Here is a 21446-nt window from a genome sequence, read left to right on the forward strand (position 1 = left end):
GAGTAGTGAGAGTTTTGTAAACACTTGTAAATTTTCTCTCTTAGTAAAAGATCTGCAACAGTCCGGAGACGTAGGCATAATTGGCTGAACTCCGTTATCAATTTCGGGTATTATTTTTCCGCTTTTATTTCGCATTCTCACTAATCTGGTTATAGGGAAATTACTCGTACTCGGTTTATTTCCCAACACTCTCAATTATTTTATGCACCACACACATGTGATCGAACTGGATGCAAAAAAAAAACCAAACAAGTTACGCAATTAGTGAGTGTAATACTAAAATCAATGGAAGCAAGAAGTAATTAACTAGATAGTTTTATTCAATAAGCTGAAAAGAGTACAAAGCAGGGCCCTGAGAGTCAAACCCTGTAAGCATGAACATGCTGCTGCCTCTAACAAGGCAACTTTAATGATAAGCTCTCTCAGATTTAAGCAGTGGCCTAACCTTTATTCACTTAAAAGCTAATACTAAAGTAGTAATTAGTTCATGCTTAACGATGGCTTTCAATTAAGCACGAACAACTTGTTGAATCCTCGTACGTGGTTGGATTGCTTTGATAAACACCCATGGCCATGCAAACCCTTGGCCTTCGGATAGAGCCAAACGCATTTGTCTGCCATCTCGAGCTCTCTCAATTTCGTTGCAATAAGTTGCGGATGAGCCACATACCGAAGGGCAGTACTTAAAGTTATACATACCAGGAATGCTGGCCTTCTCTATTTTAAACCAATTCTCCTTTGTGTCGCAACCAGGGCTTCCTTCTTCCCCACCAAGTTCCAGCCACCTTTTTCCGGTTTGTTCGTCGAGATCTTGAACCTTCCACACGGTTGATGTTAGGCAGAGTCTGTCTCTTGGTCCAGTGAACTTCAAGTTTACGTCGGAGGACACACGGACAACGTCATCGTTAGGGTCCGCATTAGAAATATCACGGGATTACCATAGTCCATATCGGATTGTCTCTGAACGACGATTTCCGGGCATGGTCTACCCTTCTCCCTGCCTATGGCAAGCCCTCCGCCTCCAGCGCCCCATATCCCTGACACTACATAGTATGGGACACCTGTGACGACCTCTTCACCGGCAGCATCCAGCACAGCATTGTTTGCAGCGTTGGCCAGGCCAAACAGGGCGAAAAGAAGAAAACAGAAGCACTTGTGGTTTTCATGATTAGCAGATTGTGTTTGAGATGTGTTTGCCAATTTATGAAGGTGTAAGCTCCATGAACTTCCATAATTCATTGAGGTAAGGTACAACACATTTGAAATATGAGGTAAATTATTAGGACCACCTCGTACATGTAGCATTTTTGTTGTCTAGTCATTCACTGTTTCGTCTTCTTATTTATTTAAGCACGTGCATGAACGAGACATTCAAAATAATTGATTCCACAAGGTCCCATTTGGTAATAGATATCTCTACAAAGAAGAGATACAGAAGCACTTGTGGTTTTCATGATTACCAGATTGTGTTTGAGATGTGTTGTTTGCATAATTTTGAAGAAAATATTTTGAACTACTTTGTATGAATTTTTACATCTTCAAGCATTCTTGTTTCCTTATTCTTATAAACTTAACTAAAATCATTAAAATCCAGTTTGACGCAACTTTTAAAAAATACTTTAAAAATGAACTTTCAATTACTGTGCATTTTTTGAGATTGTTCCAAAAAAATAATATTTTTCTTAAATATTTACGTGTCAGACACCCTTTGAGATAATATTCTCGATCTAACACCCTTTAATTCATATATTTTTTATTTAATTGTTTCGGTTTTTTTTTTGCAGATATAATATTGTCTCCCTTTCAAACTCTAAGAATGACGCGAATTTCAGCTATTGTTTATTATGATGGAGAAATTCGGGAAGATGAAACCGGTGTTGTTTTCGTATCAAATCATTATGTTAAAATATCCTTCCAGAGAAACATAACTCTTGAGGATGTGATAATAAAGATTTCAAGTAAGGTTCATGTTGGAATTACTAGAAGAATGTCGTCGCTTCAGTATAGATTTCCAACATCATTGTTTTCGTTAACTTATACAGATTTCCATCCAAACGAAGCAGACCGCCTTTCATTTTATAACTGCAAAAAATAAAATAATTAAATAAAATACTAAAAATTAAATAATACAATAATTAAATAAAATACTAACAAAATATTAAATATAATAAAATATACCTTATAAATAAAATTTGAACGAGGTTTGGTTTTTGAGATGATTTGAGAGGATTTGGTGTGGTGAAAATAATTGAGAGGGGTGTATTTATAGGGTGGGATGGAGGGTGTGAACGGTCAGTTGGGTCGATGGGGTGGAAGGTGCATAGGTCGCGCCTTCGGTATTTATTCTTCCCAACGTGGGCTGCGCCTTACCCCACGTGGCGCCACATCAACATCATGCACCGTGCCTTTCTGCAAAGGGTGTTAGTTCGATAATATTATCTCAAATGGTGCCTGACACATAAATATTTAAGAAAAAATGTGATTTTTCGGAAAAATCACCAAACAATGCACAATAATCAGAGGAAGAATTTAACTAAAGATGTCGAGTAATCCCATGAAACAAAATTTTAATTTGAAGACGACGAGATATCTTGGAGTCGGAGAAAAAATGTTGAAACTTATTGTGGGGGAAAATTTCCCATGCTGCCTTATTCTGACATTTTTGCCGATTTTCCTAGTACGGTATTCACGTGTTTGCATAATTTTGAAGAAAATATTTTGTAATTTGTAAGAATTTTTACAACTTCAAGCATCCATGTTTCCTTAGTCTTATAAACTTAACTAAAATCATTAAAGTCCAGTTTGACGCAGCTTTTAAAAATTACTCTAAAATCAACTTTTAAAAGTATTGTATAAAATTAAGTTATTTGAGATTATTTTTAAAACGTGAGTTTAAAAAGATAAAATATCCATTATAAACATTATGTTATAAATTAAAAATATAACATTGAAATTATATTTACATTTATTAATACTATGATATATAAAATATCTCAATTTTAACTATAATAAAAATATAAAAAATATTTTAAGGTTACTCATTAATAATTTTTTTATACATGAAAGATTTTATTAAGAAAAAAAATATTATCAATACTTTTTAATACGTGGACATAAAATTATTATGACAAAAAGAATATTACAAACAAAACTAGTAATTAAAATAAATTATTAAATAATAAATTATTTTTAAGGACGTTAGTAAATTATTAAAATAAAATGAAAATAAATAATTGAGTAGAGCATATGCATTACTACGGATAAAATTATAATTTGTTTCCAAATGCAAAGTTGAAACTGAAAATCCTAGAAATCCTAGTTTTAGCGGTTGGTTTGAAACTACTGTTTCCACCGTAAAATTTTTTTCTTTATTTTTTTTACCTGTTTGACATTGATTTTATGGTTAAAACAATTTTTTTTTACCTAAAAGTGTTTTTAGAAAGTCACACCAAACATAGCCTAAGAAATAATCCCTTGTCATTAACTTTTTTTTAATGTGAACGTTAATATAAATTGGTATAATAAAATATTTAACTCTTAAATTTTAGACTTATCTTAATTTAATCCCATTTCTAAAAATTAACTCATATAATTTTAATATTCTACTAATTAAATCTTAAATATAAAACTCAATCTTCTTCTATCCTGAAAAAGATAAAATGTAAAAAAATCAGCAAAATCCATAAATACTTGAATGAGACGTTCAAAATAATTGATTCCATAATGTTCCATTTGGAAGTAGATTTTCCTTTGAAGATTATCCACAGTCCGTGTTTGCATAATTTTAGGGTAAATTATATAGATAATTCTTAAACTTTTAGGAAGTTTGTAGTTTGGTTACTCAATTTTGAAACCTGCAATATAGTCATCAATTTTTTTTTGAATTAATCACTAGTATCCGATCTATTGACCGACTAATTCAGATCAGGTAATGCAGATATAAAGACGACAGTCTCAACCCAATTTACTCCATTCATAAACGTCAATTTACCTTATTGACATGATAATTAATTTCCGTTAACCCCTTCTCCTCCTCCTAATAATAAACTAAAATGCCATCACCACCTAAAGAATTGAAATAGGAAACAATCTTTTGCACCCATGGAATCTTTGAATCCACTTCGAGGGCTTTGAAAACAAACCCCTTCCCATCCTAGAACCCAAGTGACCTCAAATCGTCATCCTCCGAAGGAAGCGGGTGACGGAGGAACCGCCGATGTCGCTGCCGACCATGCAAACTATAGGCGGAGGTGACGCATCGGTTGATAGGGAGAAGACGAGGTTGTATAGAAAGGAGGAAGATGAGGAAACTTAAACTGGGTTTGGGATTGAAGAATGAGAGGATGAGATAAAAAAATGATGATTTGGAAATTTTAATTTATAAAAAATATAATGTTCATTCGTTTAATTGGTTAGAGACCATTGATGAGGTGATAAAAATGGTCTCAATAATAAATTAGGATGAAAATTGTCCTTGACCATAGAAATTACAAAGTAATAATTAATAAAATTAACAAATTGATTTAATTTCTAATGGAACTATTTTACGGTCAATATAAATTGGTCTCAATAATAAAATAAAAGGTTGTATTTGATAGAGATCATGAGTTCGAATAAATGGGTTAATAAGATATGTGTTGTTCATTGATTAAGAAAATTCTAAATGAATACTACCTTATAATCATACCAAACTATTAAAAATGATACAATAAACTATCTATCGTCCCTTAAATTTTACAATTATTTTAATTTTATTTCAGGTCTAAGATTTAATCCGCGTATTTTAATATTCTATCAATTTGATAATAAATCTCAAACTTACTATCTAAAAATGATAAAATGTGAAGAAAATTTTTAATATCCAACTCATACATGTCTTGATAAAAATTTTAATATCACATTACCCCACCCAACAACGTTTTTGTTGTCTTGTTACTTATCGTTCTCTTGTTATCTGTTTAAGCACATGCATTGATGAGACACTCAAAATAATTGATTTCATCGGCTCCCATTTGGTAGTAGTTATCTTATCAAGATTTTCCTCATACAGTATTTGTGTGTTTGCACATTTTTTTTAAGAAATTAACATTTGGGAATAATAAATTCAAATCAATCACAAAAGTTAAAATTTATAATTTATATTTTTTTATTTTTAATTTCACGTTTTGAAATAAATTATAATTTTACTCTTATTAATGTATGTGTTTCACGTATTATTATAAAATATTAATTACATTATTTTTATGATCTTATTTTTAATAATAATTAGATCAAATATTAACTCCTAAATTAAAAAATCTTAATTTTTTTTGCTTTGATAGGCTATGACAGTGGTTTGGTTGTTGGATTATGTATTGGATTGTAACTGTCTACACGCGACTCAAAATTATAATCGAATCTTGATAGTTTTTTTTTGTTCGGCGAATATGATTAAAAGGAAATCATACGGGCCTAAACTTGATTGAGAGCCTCGTTAAAAATCTCTCTAGATCTATGTAGAGGGAAAGAGTACTACTCAACCAGGGAAGAAACACCAGTACAAATAAGCGAAAGTCCCAACCTATAGACTATTACTGCACTAGTCTGCTTCCAAAGACAATCTACCCAAAAACTAAACAATGACAGTTAAATACGAAAACACAACTCTCACAATGCAGATAACACAACTTTCGAGTCACCACCACGCTTTGAAAATAGCTTCTCGGATAACGTCATATCATTTCTCGGATGAGAAACATGTTTAAATCAAATCTTTTCGACCCTAGAAACCACTTTATCAATCACCACACCAGATCCAAGGGTGACATTGAACATTGTTCAACCAATAAAGAACTATTCTTGACTCTACCTCTACAGTTAATTCGAAAGTTTAAGCCCACATTGAACATCAGCTGCGAGAGCTTTTTCACAGAAAATAAACATGTTCTATCATGAACCCAGACCAGTTTATCTGCCAAGCTTGCCACCAATTTCACCCCCTCAATTGTGCTAATTAAATCCTCGACCATTGTCCGTTCCCTCTCTAATAGATTCCTTGTGAACATCAACTCCCACTTCGCAATACTTCAATTGTCTTTTTCAAAAACAGTAGCTATATTTGCTCATTTACAAGAGGATAACCTATACAACCGCATATAGACTATCCTTGAAAGGTTTTTCTCCACACCATCAGTCCTCCCAAAATAGAGTAGTTTTACCGTCTCCAATCTGCCACCTAAAAGCGTCTAAACTCATCCATTTAGAGACATCCACCTTCAACCGATTCTTTATAATTCCTCTCCAGACAATCGACATCCCCTTCAAGTTCGTAGTATTTAATTGCCACGAACTAGATGTAGAACCATACTTCGATTTAATTGTTGGGCTATCGGATAGAGCAAAATCGCAACTGATAATTTGAGAAAATAAAAATAAATATAAAAGAGACACAAAATTTACATGGAAAACCCCTAAATAATATAGGATAAAAACCACGGACAACGGTAGAAGAATTTCACTATGAGAAAATAGGAATTACAACTTCTCTCGATCTACAAAGGAGAAAACAATGATAATTCTCTCTTGATAAAAAGGAGAAAACAACTCTCAAGAAACTCTCTAAATTCTCTCTAGTATTGGAAGAAAGCTAAAATGCTTTGGGATGGTTTTGAAGCTAAATGAGCTAGGGTATTTATAGTTGAAACTTAAGGACTAATTTGTAAATACCCTAAATTTTAGGGATTAAATTTAGTAATTATCCCTTTATTTTTTCAACAATTTGGTTGCCTAAATTTGACTATATTAGCCGCCCAAAATCATTTTTCCAGCCGCCCCATATGCTTTGATTTTCAATAATCTGCCACTTGAAGATTTGATTGGAACAATCATATCTTCACACCATTCTTTCTACCTTGTACCTTCATGTTGCTTACGTCTCTGACAGGCCACAAGAGGATCGACACCAAGTAAATTTATCAGTGTTGATTGCCTTCGTCATGAAATCTGCTATGTTGTCTTTGGTATGGATCTTCTGCATATCTACCATCCCTTCTTTCACCTTTTCACGAATGAAATGGTACTGAACTCGTATGTGCTTTGTCCTTGAATGAAATGTTGGATTCCTTGCTAGATGCAAGGTGCTTTGACTATCACAAAACAAAGAAACATGCTCTTGATTATGCCCAAGCTCCTCCAATAGCATCTTCAACCAAATTGCTTCTTTACTGGCTTGTGTAGCTGCTACATATTCTGCCTCTGTTGTGGACGTAGCCACAACTGACTACAATTTTGAAACCCAGCTTACAGCTCCACCAGTAATTTTGAACACATATCCTGTAGTAGATTTACTTTTATCCAAATCTCCTGCATAGTTAGAATCTACATAACCATTGATTAGTAAGTTTGATCCACCGTAACATAATGCAACATTTGAAGTCCCTTTGATGTATCTAAGGATCCTCTTTACTGTATTCCAATGCTATTTGCCTGGATTCGCCATGTACCGACTAACCACTCCCACTGCTTCTGCAATGTCTGGTCTTGTGCATATCATAGCGAACATTAAACTTCCCACTGTTGATGCATACGGTACTCGAGACATCTTCATCCTCTCTTCTTCACTGCTAGGACTCATACTGGAAGATAATTTGAAGTTAATAGGAAGAGGGGTAGAAATTGGCTTACAATCTTGCATGTTGAATCGTGACAAGATCTTCTTCAAGTAATTCTTTTGTGAAAGCCAAATCTTCCTATTACTTCTGTCTCGGTGAATTTGCATCCCTAGAATCTTGTTTGTTGATCCCAAGTCCTTCATTTCAAATTCCCTAGCCAGTTGTGTCTTCAATTCTTCAATATGATCTTTGTTGGGTCCTGCAACCAACATGTCATCAACATACAACAACAATATAACAAAATCGTTATCACCAGACCTCTTGAAATAAGCACAAGGGTCTGCATTAAGTCTGTTGTATCCAAGGCACATAATGAAGGAATCAAATCTCTTATACCAACACCTCGATGCCTGACTTAGACCGTATAGAGATTTGTTCAACCTGGAAACCAAGTTCTTCTTTTCTTCTTCTTCTTCAAAACCTTTAGGTTGAAGCATGTAAATCTCTTCTACAAGATTTCCATGAAGAAAAGTTGTTTTAACATCTAGCTGCTCTAGATGTAAATTTAATGTAGCACACATTTTCAAGACTACTCGAACTGTTGTTAGTCGAACCACAGGAGAAAAAATTTCATTGAAATCAATACCTTCTTTTTGAGCATATCCTTTGACCACCAGTCTTGCACGATACCTCTCAACTTGATCGTCACTATTTCGCTTGATTTTGAAGACCCATTTGTTACCAATTGGCTTCCTTCCTTGTGGTAGTGGCACAAGGTCTCATGTATTATTTTTATGAAGGACTTCGATTTCTTCTTGCATCGCCATCATCCACAGTGAAACATCTGAGTTGTTTATTGCCTCCTAGTATGTTGATGGCTCACCGTCCTCTGTTAAAAGGCAGTATGCAACATTTCCTTCTATAACATAATCTAAGTGCCAATTGGGACGTCTTCTCACACGATCTGATTGATGAGTTGTTGGAGCTTCAGAACTCTCTGGTTCTTGTTCATCATGTGTTGGTTCTGCTTCAGAAGAATCTCCTTGTTCAACCTCTTTTTCCACATGTATCTATGTGGTCTCTGACTTTTCAGTGCTATCATCATCTTCTTTTCTTTGTAGCTTATCTTCTACAAAGATGACATCCCTGCTGATGATCACTTTGCGGGCAGTGGGATCCCACAAGCGATACCCCTTTACTCCATCAGCATACCCCAAGAATTTGCATTTCCTGGATTTTGGATCCAACTTTGAGATTTCTTGGGAGTTGTACATCACGTACACAATACTTCCAAATATATGGAGGTTTGAATAATCAGCTGGTTTACCAGTCCACATCTCCATTGGTGTCTTCAGCTCTATTGCAGTTGATGGATCTCGATTCACCAAATAACAGGCAGTATTGACTGCTTCTACCCAGAATGATTTTTCTAGGCCTGCATCCCTTAACATTGCTCTTGTTCTTTCTAACAAGGTTCTGTTCATCCGCTCTGCCACTCCATTTTGTTGAGGAGTGTTCGCAACTGTGAACTGTCTTTTGATGCCTTCTTTCCTGCAAAAGTCATCAAATTATTCGCTTGTGTATTATCCTCCATTATCTGTTCTTAAACACTTGATCTTATTTCCAAAATCAAGTTCCACCCGTGCCTTGAAGTTTTTGAAAGTTGAAAACACATCTGACTTCTTCTTGATAGGGTACACCCAACATCTTCTGGAGTAGTCATCAATAAATGAGACAAAGTATTTTGCTCCACCTAAGGATGTAACTGGTGTTTGCCATACGTCAGAGTGAACCAATTCTAGAACACTTTTGCCTCTAGAATTTGATTTGTTGAATTTCAACTGGTGCTGCTTACTTGTTATGCAATGGTCACACAAAGGAAGTGTTACCTTTGTTAAGCCTGTAAGTAGGTTTTGCTCCACAAGGACTTTCATTCCTTGTTCTAACATGTGTCCAAGTTTCTGATGTCATAGCATTGCATAATTTGAACTACATGAGGCAACAGAGGCTTCTGCTTCTAGCAAAGTCTCTCCCTTCAGCATGTACAAGTTTGCAGCTATCTTTTTGCCTTTCAGCACCACAAGCGCTCCACGAAACACCTTCATGATTCATTTTCGTGTTTCAATCTTGCTTGCATTATTATCCAATAATCCGTAGGATAATAAATTTTTCTTCAGGCCTTTCACGTGCCGCACATCTCGAACAACTTTAATTGTTCCATCATACATCTTTAATTTGATGGTTCCCACGCTAATGATCTCTAAGGCATGATCATTGCAACTATACACAGATCATTCTGAGACAGGTTCATACTGATGGAACCATTCTCTTCTTGAGGTCATGTGATATGTTGCTTCTGAATCAATGAGCCATATATCTGCAAATCTTTTTCTGCCTTCCACGATAGTTGACGCTTCACAACATAGAGCATCTCCATCATCTGAAGTGTTTGCGGTATTACCTTGTGGATTAGAGTTTTTATTTAGACTCCAACAATCTTTCTTCAAGTGACCATTATTTCCACAGTTGTAGCACTTTAAATTCTTCTTGCTCCTCGACTTCGATCTACCATGTTTGTGATTGCTGCTTTGGCCACGTTCTATTGATCTCCCTCTCATCGTTGTCAACGCTTCAGCTTGTTGCAGATTTACTTGTCTATCTTCCTTGTTCTTGCGCCGATTTTCTTCTTGGAGAACAGCAGCTGCAACGTCATCGAAGACTAGACTGGTGACATTACTGTTTGTCAAGTTGATGATGAGTTGATCATACGAATCAGGTAGACTTTAAAGTAGAAGTTCCGCACGTTCTTGTTCTCCTATTGTACATCTTAAGGATGTAAGCTGAGAAAATAACGTGTTCAATGTGTTTAAGTGCTCCGTCAATGAAGTAGATTCTTACATACGGAGAGTGTACAATTTCCTCTTAAGGAAAATTTTATTATGCAGCGATGTGGCCTCATAATTTGGTGAGATGATCCCATATCTCATTAGTTTGTCTTCTTCTCCTCGATGCTTAACAATACTTCATCTGCTAATGCTAGATGAAAGTTTGCCATAGCATTCCCGCCCATTTCGATCCATTTGTTTTCATCTGTGAAATCCATCGATCATTCACTGATAGCTGCTAGACAACCGTCTTTCCTCAGGATGGCCTTCATCTTCAATTTCCACAATGAGAAATTTCTCCCATTGAATTTTTCAATATCAAATTTTGTTGCCAAAGCTTCTAGATAGCTTCCACTATTTCACTATCGTGAATAGTTCTTTGTAACCTTCAAAGAATGGGTAATAACTTCTTACTTTCTTATGTTGGAGGATCCACCTTTTTGGTGGCAACCACAAAGACAATAAGTAGATATTACACACTCTAATCTGGCTATGATACCAATTGTTGCGGAAGACGGCTATCGGATAGAGCAAAATCGCAACTGATAATTTGAGAAAATAAAAATGAAGATAAAATAGACACAAAATTTACATGGAAAACCCCTAAATAATATAGGGTAAACCACGGACAACGGTAGAAGAATTTTACTATGAGAAAATAGGAATTACAACTTCTCTCGATCTACCAAGGAGAAAACAATGATAATTCTCTCTTGATAAAAAAGAGAAAACAACTCTCAAGAAACTCTCTAAATTCTCTCTAGTATTGGAAGAAAGCTAGAATGCTTTGGGATGGTTTTGAAGCTAAATGAGCTAGGGTATTTGTAGTTGAAACTTAAGGATTAATTTGTAAATACCCTAAATTTTAGGGATTAAATTTAGTAATTATCCCTTTATTTTTCAACAATTTGGTTGCCTAAATTTGACTATATTAGCCGCCCAAAACCATTTTTCCAGCCGCCCCATATGCTTTGATTTTCAATATTAATCACCCTCCTCCATAGTGCCGACCCTTCAGTTGTAAATCTCCAACCCTATTTTGCCAATAGCGCAACATTTTTAACTTGAATGCTTACTACTCCCACCACCCTTGTTTCGGGGTAAACATATTCGTGATCAATTAACCCGAGCTATTTTCTTTTTCTCTACAAAACAACCCCAAAGAAATCCCCTCCTGATCTTCTCCATTTTTTTGTTAAACTGTTTTTGGAACTTCAAATAACGACAAATAGTATAGTGGAAGAGATGAAAGTAGAGAGTTTATAAGCACAAAAGATAATGTTATGCTCATGGTTTTAAAAAACGTTCGTAGTTATATTTTCGGTCGTGTCACGTTTTCTGTCACGGACATAACGAATGTCATTACGGATATCAAGGTCGTGAATTTTTTTAAATGTCACACAACTTACTCTAAAATGACTCTATTAAATATAATTAAAATAAATTATAAAATTTAAATTGCATAAATTTATATTACTGAAATTAAGACAAAATTAAATAAAAATTAAAGTTTACATTTTAAACTAGGAATTAAATTATAAATTCTAAAAGTGGAAGGATCTCAAATTAATATATCCTTTAAAATTATATTTTAAAAAATATTAAAAAAAATAAATCACCCCTCCCCTTCCCTGACTTTCTGCCTCCCCTTCCCAACTTTTGTTCTCGCTCCTTTCCCCCATAATTGTATGAAACAAAACTGCCTCCCCCTTCCTCCTCCCCCGCCTTCTGCCTCCCCCTTCTTCTTCCCCTTCTTCTCTCCCATCATTGTCTGAAATAAAAAAAAATTGTGCCACTAATGTTTTGTTTTGGAATCACTGTTGAATAATGGTTGTTGTGTCCCGTTATCGGCACAATCATCCGTTTACCGTTAAATTGCGGGCGCAATCGACCGATATTGGTGTGAATCCGTGACCCACTGCAAAAACCATGAAATTCGATTTCGGACGGTGGTACAACCGCAATATCACGGCCGCTATCACATTTTTGAAACGATGTTTGATATACTGATTCTGTTTTTCCACCCATGAAGTTTTGCTTGGAAACCCTCAATCACCGACACCCATGTACTTACCTTCCTCGGATCAGCCCCCAAGGGGATGCCAAGATAGAAGAAGGGGAGCTCTTCAGCCTTGCAGCCACTCCTCTCTGCCAATAAATGTACTAACACTAAATCCACCCCAACACCCACCAGACAGGATTTCCCGAAATTGATACTTAATCCCGAGTTGATTTCAAAACATCTTAAGCTTCTTTTTAGATTGATTGTAAAGCTTTCTTCCGGCTTGATAAACAGTATAGTGTCATCTGTGAATTGAAGATGCATGAATGATTGATTCGGGATAACCTCTCTTGCTCCTCCAATCGCTCCAAGGGCTCAACTTCTTCGAACATAGAGTGCAGTGCTTCAGTCATCATAATAAATATAAAAGGTAAGAGAGGATCGCCTTGTCTCAACCCACTCCTCATCCTAAATTGTCTTGTGGGAGATCCATTAACAAGTACTGAAACTTTCGCTAAGGATATACACTCCATAATCCAACTTTTCCACTAAATCCCAAATCCCATTTTTCGCATTACCATCTCCAAAAATTTCCACCTCACAAAATCTTATTCTTTAGAGAAATCTAATTTTATAACTACACCTCACGTCTCCCTTCCCCCCTTTTCCATTGTGTGGATTACTTCGTTTTCTATAAGTATCCCATAAAAATTTGTCTTCCACTCAAGAATGTGCATTGTGCGTCACTGATCAGCTTATCCATCACTATACGCAAACGCCTCGACAACACCTTCGAGATAATCTTAAATAATGAGCCTACCAAACTTATTGGCCTAAATTCTAATATCATCTCTGGCTTGCTACTTTCGGAATAAGCGCGATGAAAGAATCATTTACCTTTGGAGGCATCTTCTCGAAACTATAAAAGTCCATCATAAATCTCATCAAATCACCCTTCACATCCTCTCAACAATTTTTATAGAATCGCATAGTGAAACCATCAGGCCTGGCGCTTTCGAATCATCATAACTCTAAACTGTTTCCTTGATTTCACTCAATTGAAATGAATCCTATAACACCCTCAGACTGATGTGGGTGACCCGATCCGATTCGAGGTATTACATTAGAGCCACTATAGTGACCTACAATAAAAATTCAGGGAAAATTTAAAATTTTTATTAGTCTATTTAAAACCGTAAAATAATTTATAGATAAAATACAAGTTCAGAGAATCATTTAAATATTAAAATAAAATCCTCCAATATCTAGTAGTAAAACAAGTTTCAAACTTGAATATAAAAGCAGAATACAATCTACATGTTTCTCCTTAATTACATGCACCCTACTCCGCAAGCAACGCAAGTGAAACTCCTTTACTGATGTCGGTAAAAGTACAGGATCAAACTCTTTAACCTAAAATGGTAAGTAACAGAGTGAGCTTTGGAAAGCTCAATAATACATAACTACCATATGAATTCAATAGGCCATCGGGTATAAGGTAAAGCATAAATTCCTTAGCGGGACAGTCATCATTAGATTCTAGCGGCGAATTCAGATTCCATTAGCTAAGTCTTCAATTTCAAACAAGAATTTATTGTATGAATGAAGTATTCCGAGATAGACATATTCAGAAGATTAAATTGGGGAGTATAGTGTGTTCCAACAAAACAGAGAAATGTGTACAAATCCTTTAAAAACATTAGTAGTTTAAAGCATATTTTAAAACCATAATAATACTCTCAAATCGAACATCGATATGCAGCTCCCCATAATTGTATCTATAAGGACTTACCCTAAGCCCATTGGGCGCAGGTGCCAACCTAAGGGAGCATCTTGGGTCCATAAGGTCTTACCCTAGCCGAAGAATAGGTGCCCACCTGAGGGGGTGTGCTCTGAGGCCCATAAGAACTTACCCAATGCACATAGCAGAGGAGCTACCCTAAGGGAGTACCTAAGGGTCCATAAGGTCTTACCACTAGGCCCATTGGGCCAAGGAGCCCACCCAAGGGTCGCCTTAGGTTTATAAGGAATTATCAGCTTGATCGGTGTTGAACCTGCATGAGGAATTATCAGCTTGATCGGAGCTGAACCTACATACTCCAAAATCCTACCCAGACAGTATCTCAATAATCGGTTCATACAATAAACATTAGATTTCATGATCCATAAATCAAGAACGATTATATTTTCTAGTAAAAACAAGTAACCAGAGGACACATATCATGTAGTCATAGTTCATAAACAATAAATCAATACATATGTAAAGCTATAATTTCGGAAAATCTCATTTTAAAACATGTGAAACAATTATATGCCACATAAGGAACACACTAGAGGATCCAGTAATTTTTTGGAGGTACTTGGCAATTATCAAGTGGGGAAACATGAAACTTTTGTAAACTGATTGAATTTCTAAAACGATATCCCTATAAAAAAAAAGGGTTTGATAGTTAACGGATTCATTAGTCATTCAAGAAGTGATTTATCAAGATAATTTAGTATTCATATATTTTTTTGGAGGCACTAAGTAATCAGAAAAGTATTCATAATCTTTTACGTCAGAGTTACTTGATATTTCAGATATGACAGGAGCGATTCCATTATTCAGGCAATCATAAGCATTTTAGACATTTTGGTTTCTCGAAGAATTCTTAGTAATTTAACCCAATGAGAGTAAAACAATAATTTATAGAATTTAGGATTTATATCAAATTATCAGGATTTTAAGTCAAATTAAACTAACCAATCCCAACACTGTGATACTTGCCAACCATTCTGACTGAGGTACTTCACCATTATTTACTTCTTAATATTGATTGCTCTAGTTGAACTGATCACCTTCACAATCATCGTTGAATGGATCTTAGGGAGACGAACATGTATTCCAATGGTATTTATTTTATTTTTGTCTTGCAACAGTATCAAGAAATATTGATGTGCTTGATTCATGGTTCATAATCCTTATGGGCAGTACAACATATAAGTTCATCAGCGTTTCCAGACTTATCTCAATCATCCACTTAATTCTAAGTCATTGAGGGTACTTAGGTCATTTAGTATTCAAGTTTATCCCGGTCATTTCGGAGTTTCCAGAGTAATTCGATTTTTTTCAAAAATTTGGATATGTACATACTTCCATTTAGTTCAACTTTGTCATATAATAGTCATTTCGAGTAATTCAGACGTGTAAAGTATTTTCGGTAATTTAGCCTCCAGGTGTTCGCTCAGGAATTAGGAATTCTAGGTCGTTTTCTTATCTTAGAGGTTATGATCGATTAATAGGGTTATTTTCACTTTCAAGGACAATCCTTGTCTTTTACATAACTCGGGTATTTTCTTAGTTTCTTATCCAAGTATTTCTGACATTTAACCTTTAGCGAGATTAATCGAAATTTACGAGTCATGGGATTAATTGATTTACTGATTAAATCACTGAACTTAGATTTATCTCTTATCGATCTTCTAGTTCCTTACACGAGTCAATTGAGTCTTATTGGGTCTACTGTCTTTACACCATATTCAATTCGAGTCCATCAATAATTAACTCTATGTAATTGACCAATAACTCCAATCATTCATTAACAAATCACCAACATGTACCATAAAGCATGCATAGGGTAGTAAAGTATTACCTCGATCTTAGAACCACATCAGTCGATCATTTTAATTCCATTCGATCACTCTCGAGCTTTAATTCCACGTCCCATAATGTATCGAATGCATGACAAAATAAATTACATCAAAAAAGGATCTTAATCGGAAAAACAGATCGAATCGCAAGATAAAACTCTGAAAATAGCTTATCGAGTTTGAATTTGGTGAAACGGACTTCGGATTCGGACTCAGGACTTCGAAAAACATAAAATATGATTTTTCAGAAATTTTGACTTTTTTGTCAAAGTCAACGGTCAAACTGATCAAAGTCAAAAGTCATCGGGCAAGTCAACGGTCAGGTCAAAGTCAATGGTTCAGACCGGTTCAGGTTGACTCAATTCGATCCGAGTTGACTCAGACCGGTTCAGTCCGAGTTGACTCGATTGGGTCAAACAGACCCGGTTCAGACCGGGTTGGGCCGATTCGGACTACCTGGACCGTTTCTAGAAGGTTTTTTCTGGACGATGACGAGCCCTACGCGCACGCGATGGATCGTGGCGGTGCGTGAAATGGCGAAAACGATCGGGGTGGCGATCAAGTACACCGGGAGCATCCAAACGCCAAAACACAACCACATCAACGCACAAATCAATCTAAAATCAACAAAATCAAAAGCAAAAATGGTCGAACTCTTACCCCGACGACGGACAGACGAAAACGGAGGTGACAACCTCACATACTGGTTGAGTTTTGGTCGGAAATGGTCGGGGAATGGGGGCGGTGAGGCAATACGACGTCGGGTTCGACCGGAAACGAGGAAAATATGAGCGGCGACAGGGTTTCTTCGAAACTTCAAACACTCACCCACGACGAACGACAGACGTTTAACGTCGTTAAATTGTTGGGGTTGCGTCGCGGCGGCTTCGCGCTTCGATTGGAGGTTGCGGTGACTTGCATCGTCGGCCGGAGGAAATTAGATCGATGAAGGGAGGGCGACGGGCTAGGGATTAGAGGGAAATTTGGGGATTTTCTCACGCTGGGGTGTTTTTGGTTTTTAGGTATATAACTCAACTGAATTATAATAAAATATATATTTATTAAATAAACACACAAACAGGAGCCTGGCCTAGTGGTTAGGCATGGGCACCCTTCAAGCCCCCTCAGTCACCATATTTCATTTTTTCCAACTGATCAGAAAAATATGATATTTACAGGACTAATCCTTAAATTTCTTGGATTTTTGAAGCTAACCCAAAAAATTCTAGAAACTTATAGTTTAGTCTTTAAAATTCAATTAATTTATATTGAAAATTTGGGGTGTGACAAATCCGAGTACTAGCCTCATCCTTCGATAATTCCTTGAACTTTACATTTAAAACTGCCCTCCAACTTCTACTGCTGCAATCGAAGTGATTATTGAAGTAATCGAAGAATAATCTTCCAAGTCTCTTGGGGTCATTATTCCAATTATCACCACTTCTTAATCCTTGAGTTGCTCTCTTCTTTTCTCTGAATTTCACAGCTCTATGATAGAAAGCAGTGTTTAAGCCTCCCTTGGACACCCATTTCAATCTCGATTTTTGCTTCCAAACTTCCTCCTGCAGCCTAAGATTCTCCCACAATTCCAACCTGCACTGCTTTAATTCCTCTTCTTCACCATTGCTATGGTTGCCCTCTTCACCAACTTCTTCCAATTTATGTACTCTCTCCTCCAATTCTTTTACTTTTCTGTCAAAGTTATCACAATCTTTTAAGTTCCAATTTCTTAAAGCCCTTTTTAATCTTCTTAATTTCAGTGCTATATCTGAACTATTCCTGCCTTCTATGCCCAATACCCGATATTAACTCGAACATGATAATCAAATTTGATATGATACCGGACTCATACTTGATCCGAATCATACACGATCTAAAATTTAGTGAAACCGAAATTAACCCGAACCGAAATTAATCCGAACCGAATTTTAACTCGATCCTAAAGCAACCCGAACTGAATTTAACCCAACCCGAAAGCAACCCAAACAGATTGAAATTAATAAAAGATATTAAACAATAAAAGTTATTTTCAATAATAAATTAATTTAAATAAAATTGATAATTTATTAAAAATATTAGATTTATAATAAAATAATAGAAAGTTTAAGAGAAATATAAAAGTAAGAATCTAATTGTAAGATTGAAAACAATAATAAATAAAGTTTACTTATCTGAAAACAATAATAAATAAAGTTTACTTATCTTACTTGTTATAAAAATATTATATTTATAATAAAAATAATAGAAAACAACTAAAACAAGGGAAATAATATTAGATTTATAATAAAAATTTTAATAAAAAATTTTATTTCTTTATCAAATAATTCTCATTATAAACTTTTCATACGAGATCAATATAAAATTTTGATAACAAATTCTAACACGTATTATAGGATTGTATTTGTGTCAAATTATCGATTTATCAACTCTAAATGATTGTTTAATTCAAAATATTGAACAATTGAGAATTGAAATTAAACTTAAATGATAAAATTAACAAATAAGAAGACATATTTTTACTAGTATATATCAATTATTCTATATATACTTGATTTTTATTAGACTCATAACCAATTCAACCCGAATTGACCTGATCTAAAGGTTGACCTAAACCGAAAATCAATTGATTCGGTATTAATCCAAACCAAAAATCAACTGATCCGATATTGATTCAACAACCGATCCAATAATCACCCTACCAAAAAATTGACCCAACCTGATCTGATTCACCGTACACCCGATCTAGATCAGAACAAAATTAAACCAAATCTAATATATATCCGAAATAACCCGACCCAAACCCGATTCGAATGACCAGTTTGCCACCTCTAGTGTGTTGGTGTTTAAAGTTATATTTTTCCCCGATAAATTAATTTTATTCATTTAATTATAAGAACACTAAATCTTAAATTGTAAATCTTATTAAAATTCTTTTTTAACCTTTTTTTTTAATATGGAGTAAATACAAAGTAGTATCTGTTTAAAAATAAATTTTCACCTTTCGACATTGAATATTCACGTTCCTTACATTTATGGTGTCAGAATCCGAATCTTTAAATAATAATAATAATTCATTTGCTACAGAGATCCTTTAACTCGTGCAAATTTTCTTTAATCCTAAATGAAAGAGAAAAAAAATATAATACACTGGAGTAAGAACTAAACAAGTTTATCAATACAACGTCGCCACATATTAAATTTTACGTTTACTATGCTTTTACCAATACGCACCCTATTTTATTTAGGTAACTGATGACTCCCCATTATAATAAATAAAAGTAACATTCTAAAGGCTCTCTAAGTTTATATTTAATTCACCATCTCTCTCTCTCTAGTTTTTAAACCACAATCACTGTAACAACAAACCTACAAAAAAATGGTGCATGTCTTACTCTTCTGCTGCATCATTCTCTTCAACCCTGTCATTTGCGTAATGCAACACCCACCGGCTTATGCTCCAACAACTGCCTCAGCCCCAGTTCCGGCGCCATCGCCACAGCCGCCGACGGTGGCTTCGAATCCTCAGATCAGAAGCCTATGTGAACAAACTTTTGAACCCGATCTTTGCTTAGCCTCCATTGCACAATTCTTCAATGGTCAAACCGACCTACAATCCCTGACCGTGCTGCTGATAAAAACCATGGCCGAGCGAACCAAAGGGGCGATTACCGCCGCAACAGAGAAGGCCGCCGACCCTAAATACTCCCATGATCCGATGATAGTGTCGGGACTCGAAGCCTGCCGTGAACTGTACGGCGACGCTTTGAAAGCTTTGAAACAAGCCATGGATAATATTCCGATTTACGAAATCGACACCGCCGAAGAATTTGTTATTAATGCCGAGGATGATTACGATAAATGTGACTCTGGTTTTACGACGCAGCCGGACGGAGTGTCTCCGATGGCGGAGATTAATGAAGAACTTGGAGATCTTGGTGACATTGTCCTTGACTTCGCTTATATGATTTATTGATTCTTGTTTTACAAATATAAATAGCGTGTATACACGCTTACATGCATCTCTACCAAGTATTGTTATTGATCGTCCTACTTGGATTATAATTCGGGAATAGCAAAAATCTACCCATGAATTAGTATCGGTAATATTAAAATAAAATATTAAACAAGATCATAATCAAATGAGTAAGCTACACTCATAGTCACTTAACTATTAATTAAATTATGTTTTGGACATTGAACTAAAAAATATTTTTTTTTTTACATCTGATTATTTCAATTAAAGTGTCATTAACATTTTTTTTACAAAACGGTGTCATTAACTTTAAGGGTAAGTTACACTTACTCATTGAACTTTATTCTCTCTCCTATTTCACTTTCCGTACTTTCAATTTTTTTAATTTGCTCACTAAACTTTAGACATTTAACTTTTTTGTCACTCGGCCGTTTTCTCTCTAACGGTGTGATGATGTGACAATCAACACCGAAACGACGTAATTTTGGACTCTATAAAAAATTAAATTTAGATCAAAACGACGTAATTTTAATCTAAATAAATAAAATATTATTCTTTTTTTTTCATTTTGGCTCTTTCCTTCATCGCTCTTCTTCCTCCCCTAATCTCTCCATTTCTCCCCTATTCTCATTTGAACCGAGGTTCTAACCACAACACCGACAGCTATTCTGACCAATTCTGACCATCTTTACCGGAGATTAATAACCAAATACTGACTTCGAAATTTGCAAAATGAACTGTGCTACCATTTATAATTTTTCAAGAGTCGTAAGAATACATTAGAGGGACAATATGAAGTCTGATTGCATCATACAGTGCTTGAAGAAATAAATCCCAAGGGAAAATCATTTTAGATCAAGCCAATGCCACAAAAAATAATGGATTCTAAGCAAGTTGAAACCAAAATCTAAATGACCAATTCTTCAATCTTCTTCACTCTCACAACTTCTTCACAATCTTTACCCATTATCGGAAGGAACAAACAAAAAAATAATGGAATGAAGATAAAACCCAGAAAAGATGAACATCAATTCTCTCAAAAAAAAAATAAGAACATCAATTCTCTCAAAAAAAAATAAGAACATGCAGTGAATAAGAAAGCTACTAAAATCAAAACTAGAAAAAGAGTTTCTTAAAAGAAGATTAAATAGTTGAAGAAATTTTGTACCTCAAACTTAAAGAGTGTAGTGGTGATATAGGTCTTTTATGGGGTATCCGTCATTTCCAAAGAAAGAGAGAAAATTGTTTCTCTTTCTCTATTCTTGAAATTTTTTTCCTATATTTTTCTATCAATTTGTTTTAACTTTCAAGATAGAAAATATGGGGTAATGAGAGAAGAAACATCAGAACAAAGAATAAGGAGGGGG

General features: G+C 35.1%; 1 protein-coding gene and 1 pseudogene across 1 annotated transcript; one reads left to right on the top strand and one right to left on the bottom strand.

The window, feature by feature from the left end:
* Positions 1-299: 299 nt before the first annotated feature.
* Positions 300-1239, bottom strand: LOC120164083 (annotated as a pseudogene).
* An 18300-nt stretch (positions 1240-19539) lies between these two features.
* Positions 19540-20079, top strand: LOC120163987. Its single transcript, XM_039173766.1, has one exon. The coding sequence runs from the start codon at positions 19540-19542 to the stop codon at positions 20077-20079; it is 540 nt and encodes a 179-aa protein (XP_039029697.1).
* Positions 20080-21446: the final 1367 nt, after the last annotated feature.

This window comes from Hibiscus syriacus, unplaced genomic scaffold, assembly GCF_006381635.1.
Source record: "Hibiscus syriacus cultivar Baekdansim isolate YM2019G1 unplaced genomic scaffold, ASM638163v2 tig00111504_pilon, whole genome shotgun sequence".
Classification (NCBI taxonomy): domain Eukaryota; kingdom Viridiplantae; phylum Streptophyta; class Magnoliopsida; order Malvales; family Malvaceae; genus Hibiscus; species Hibiscus syriacus.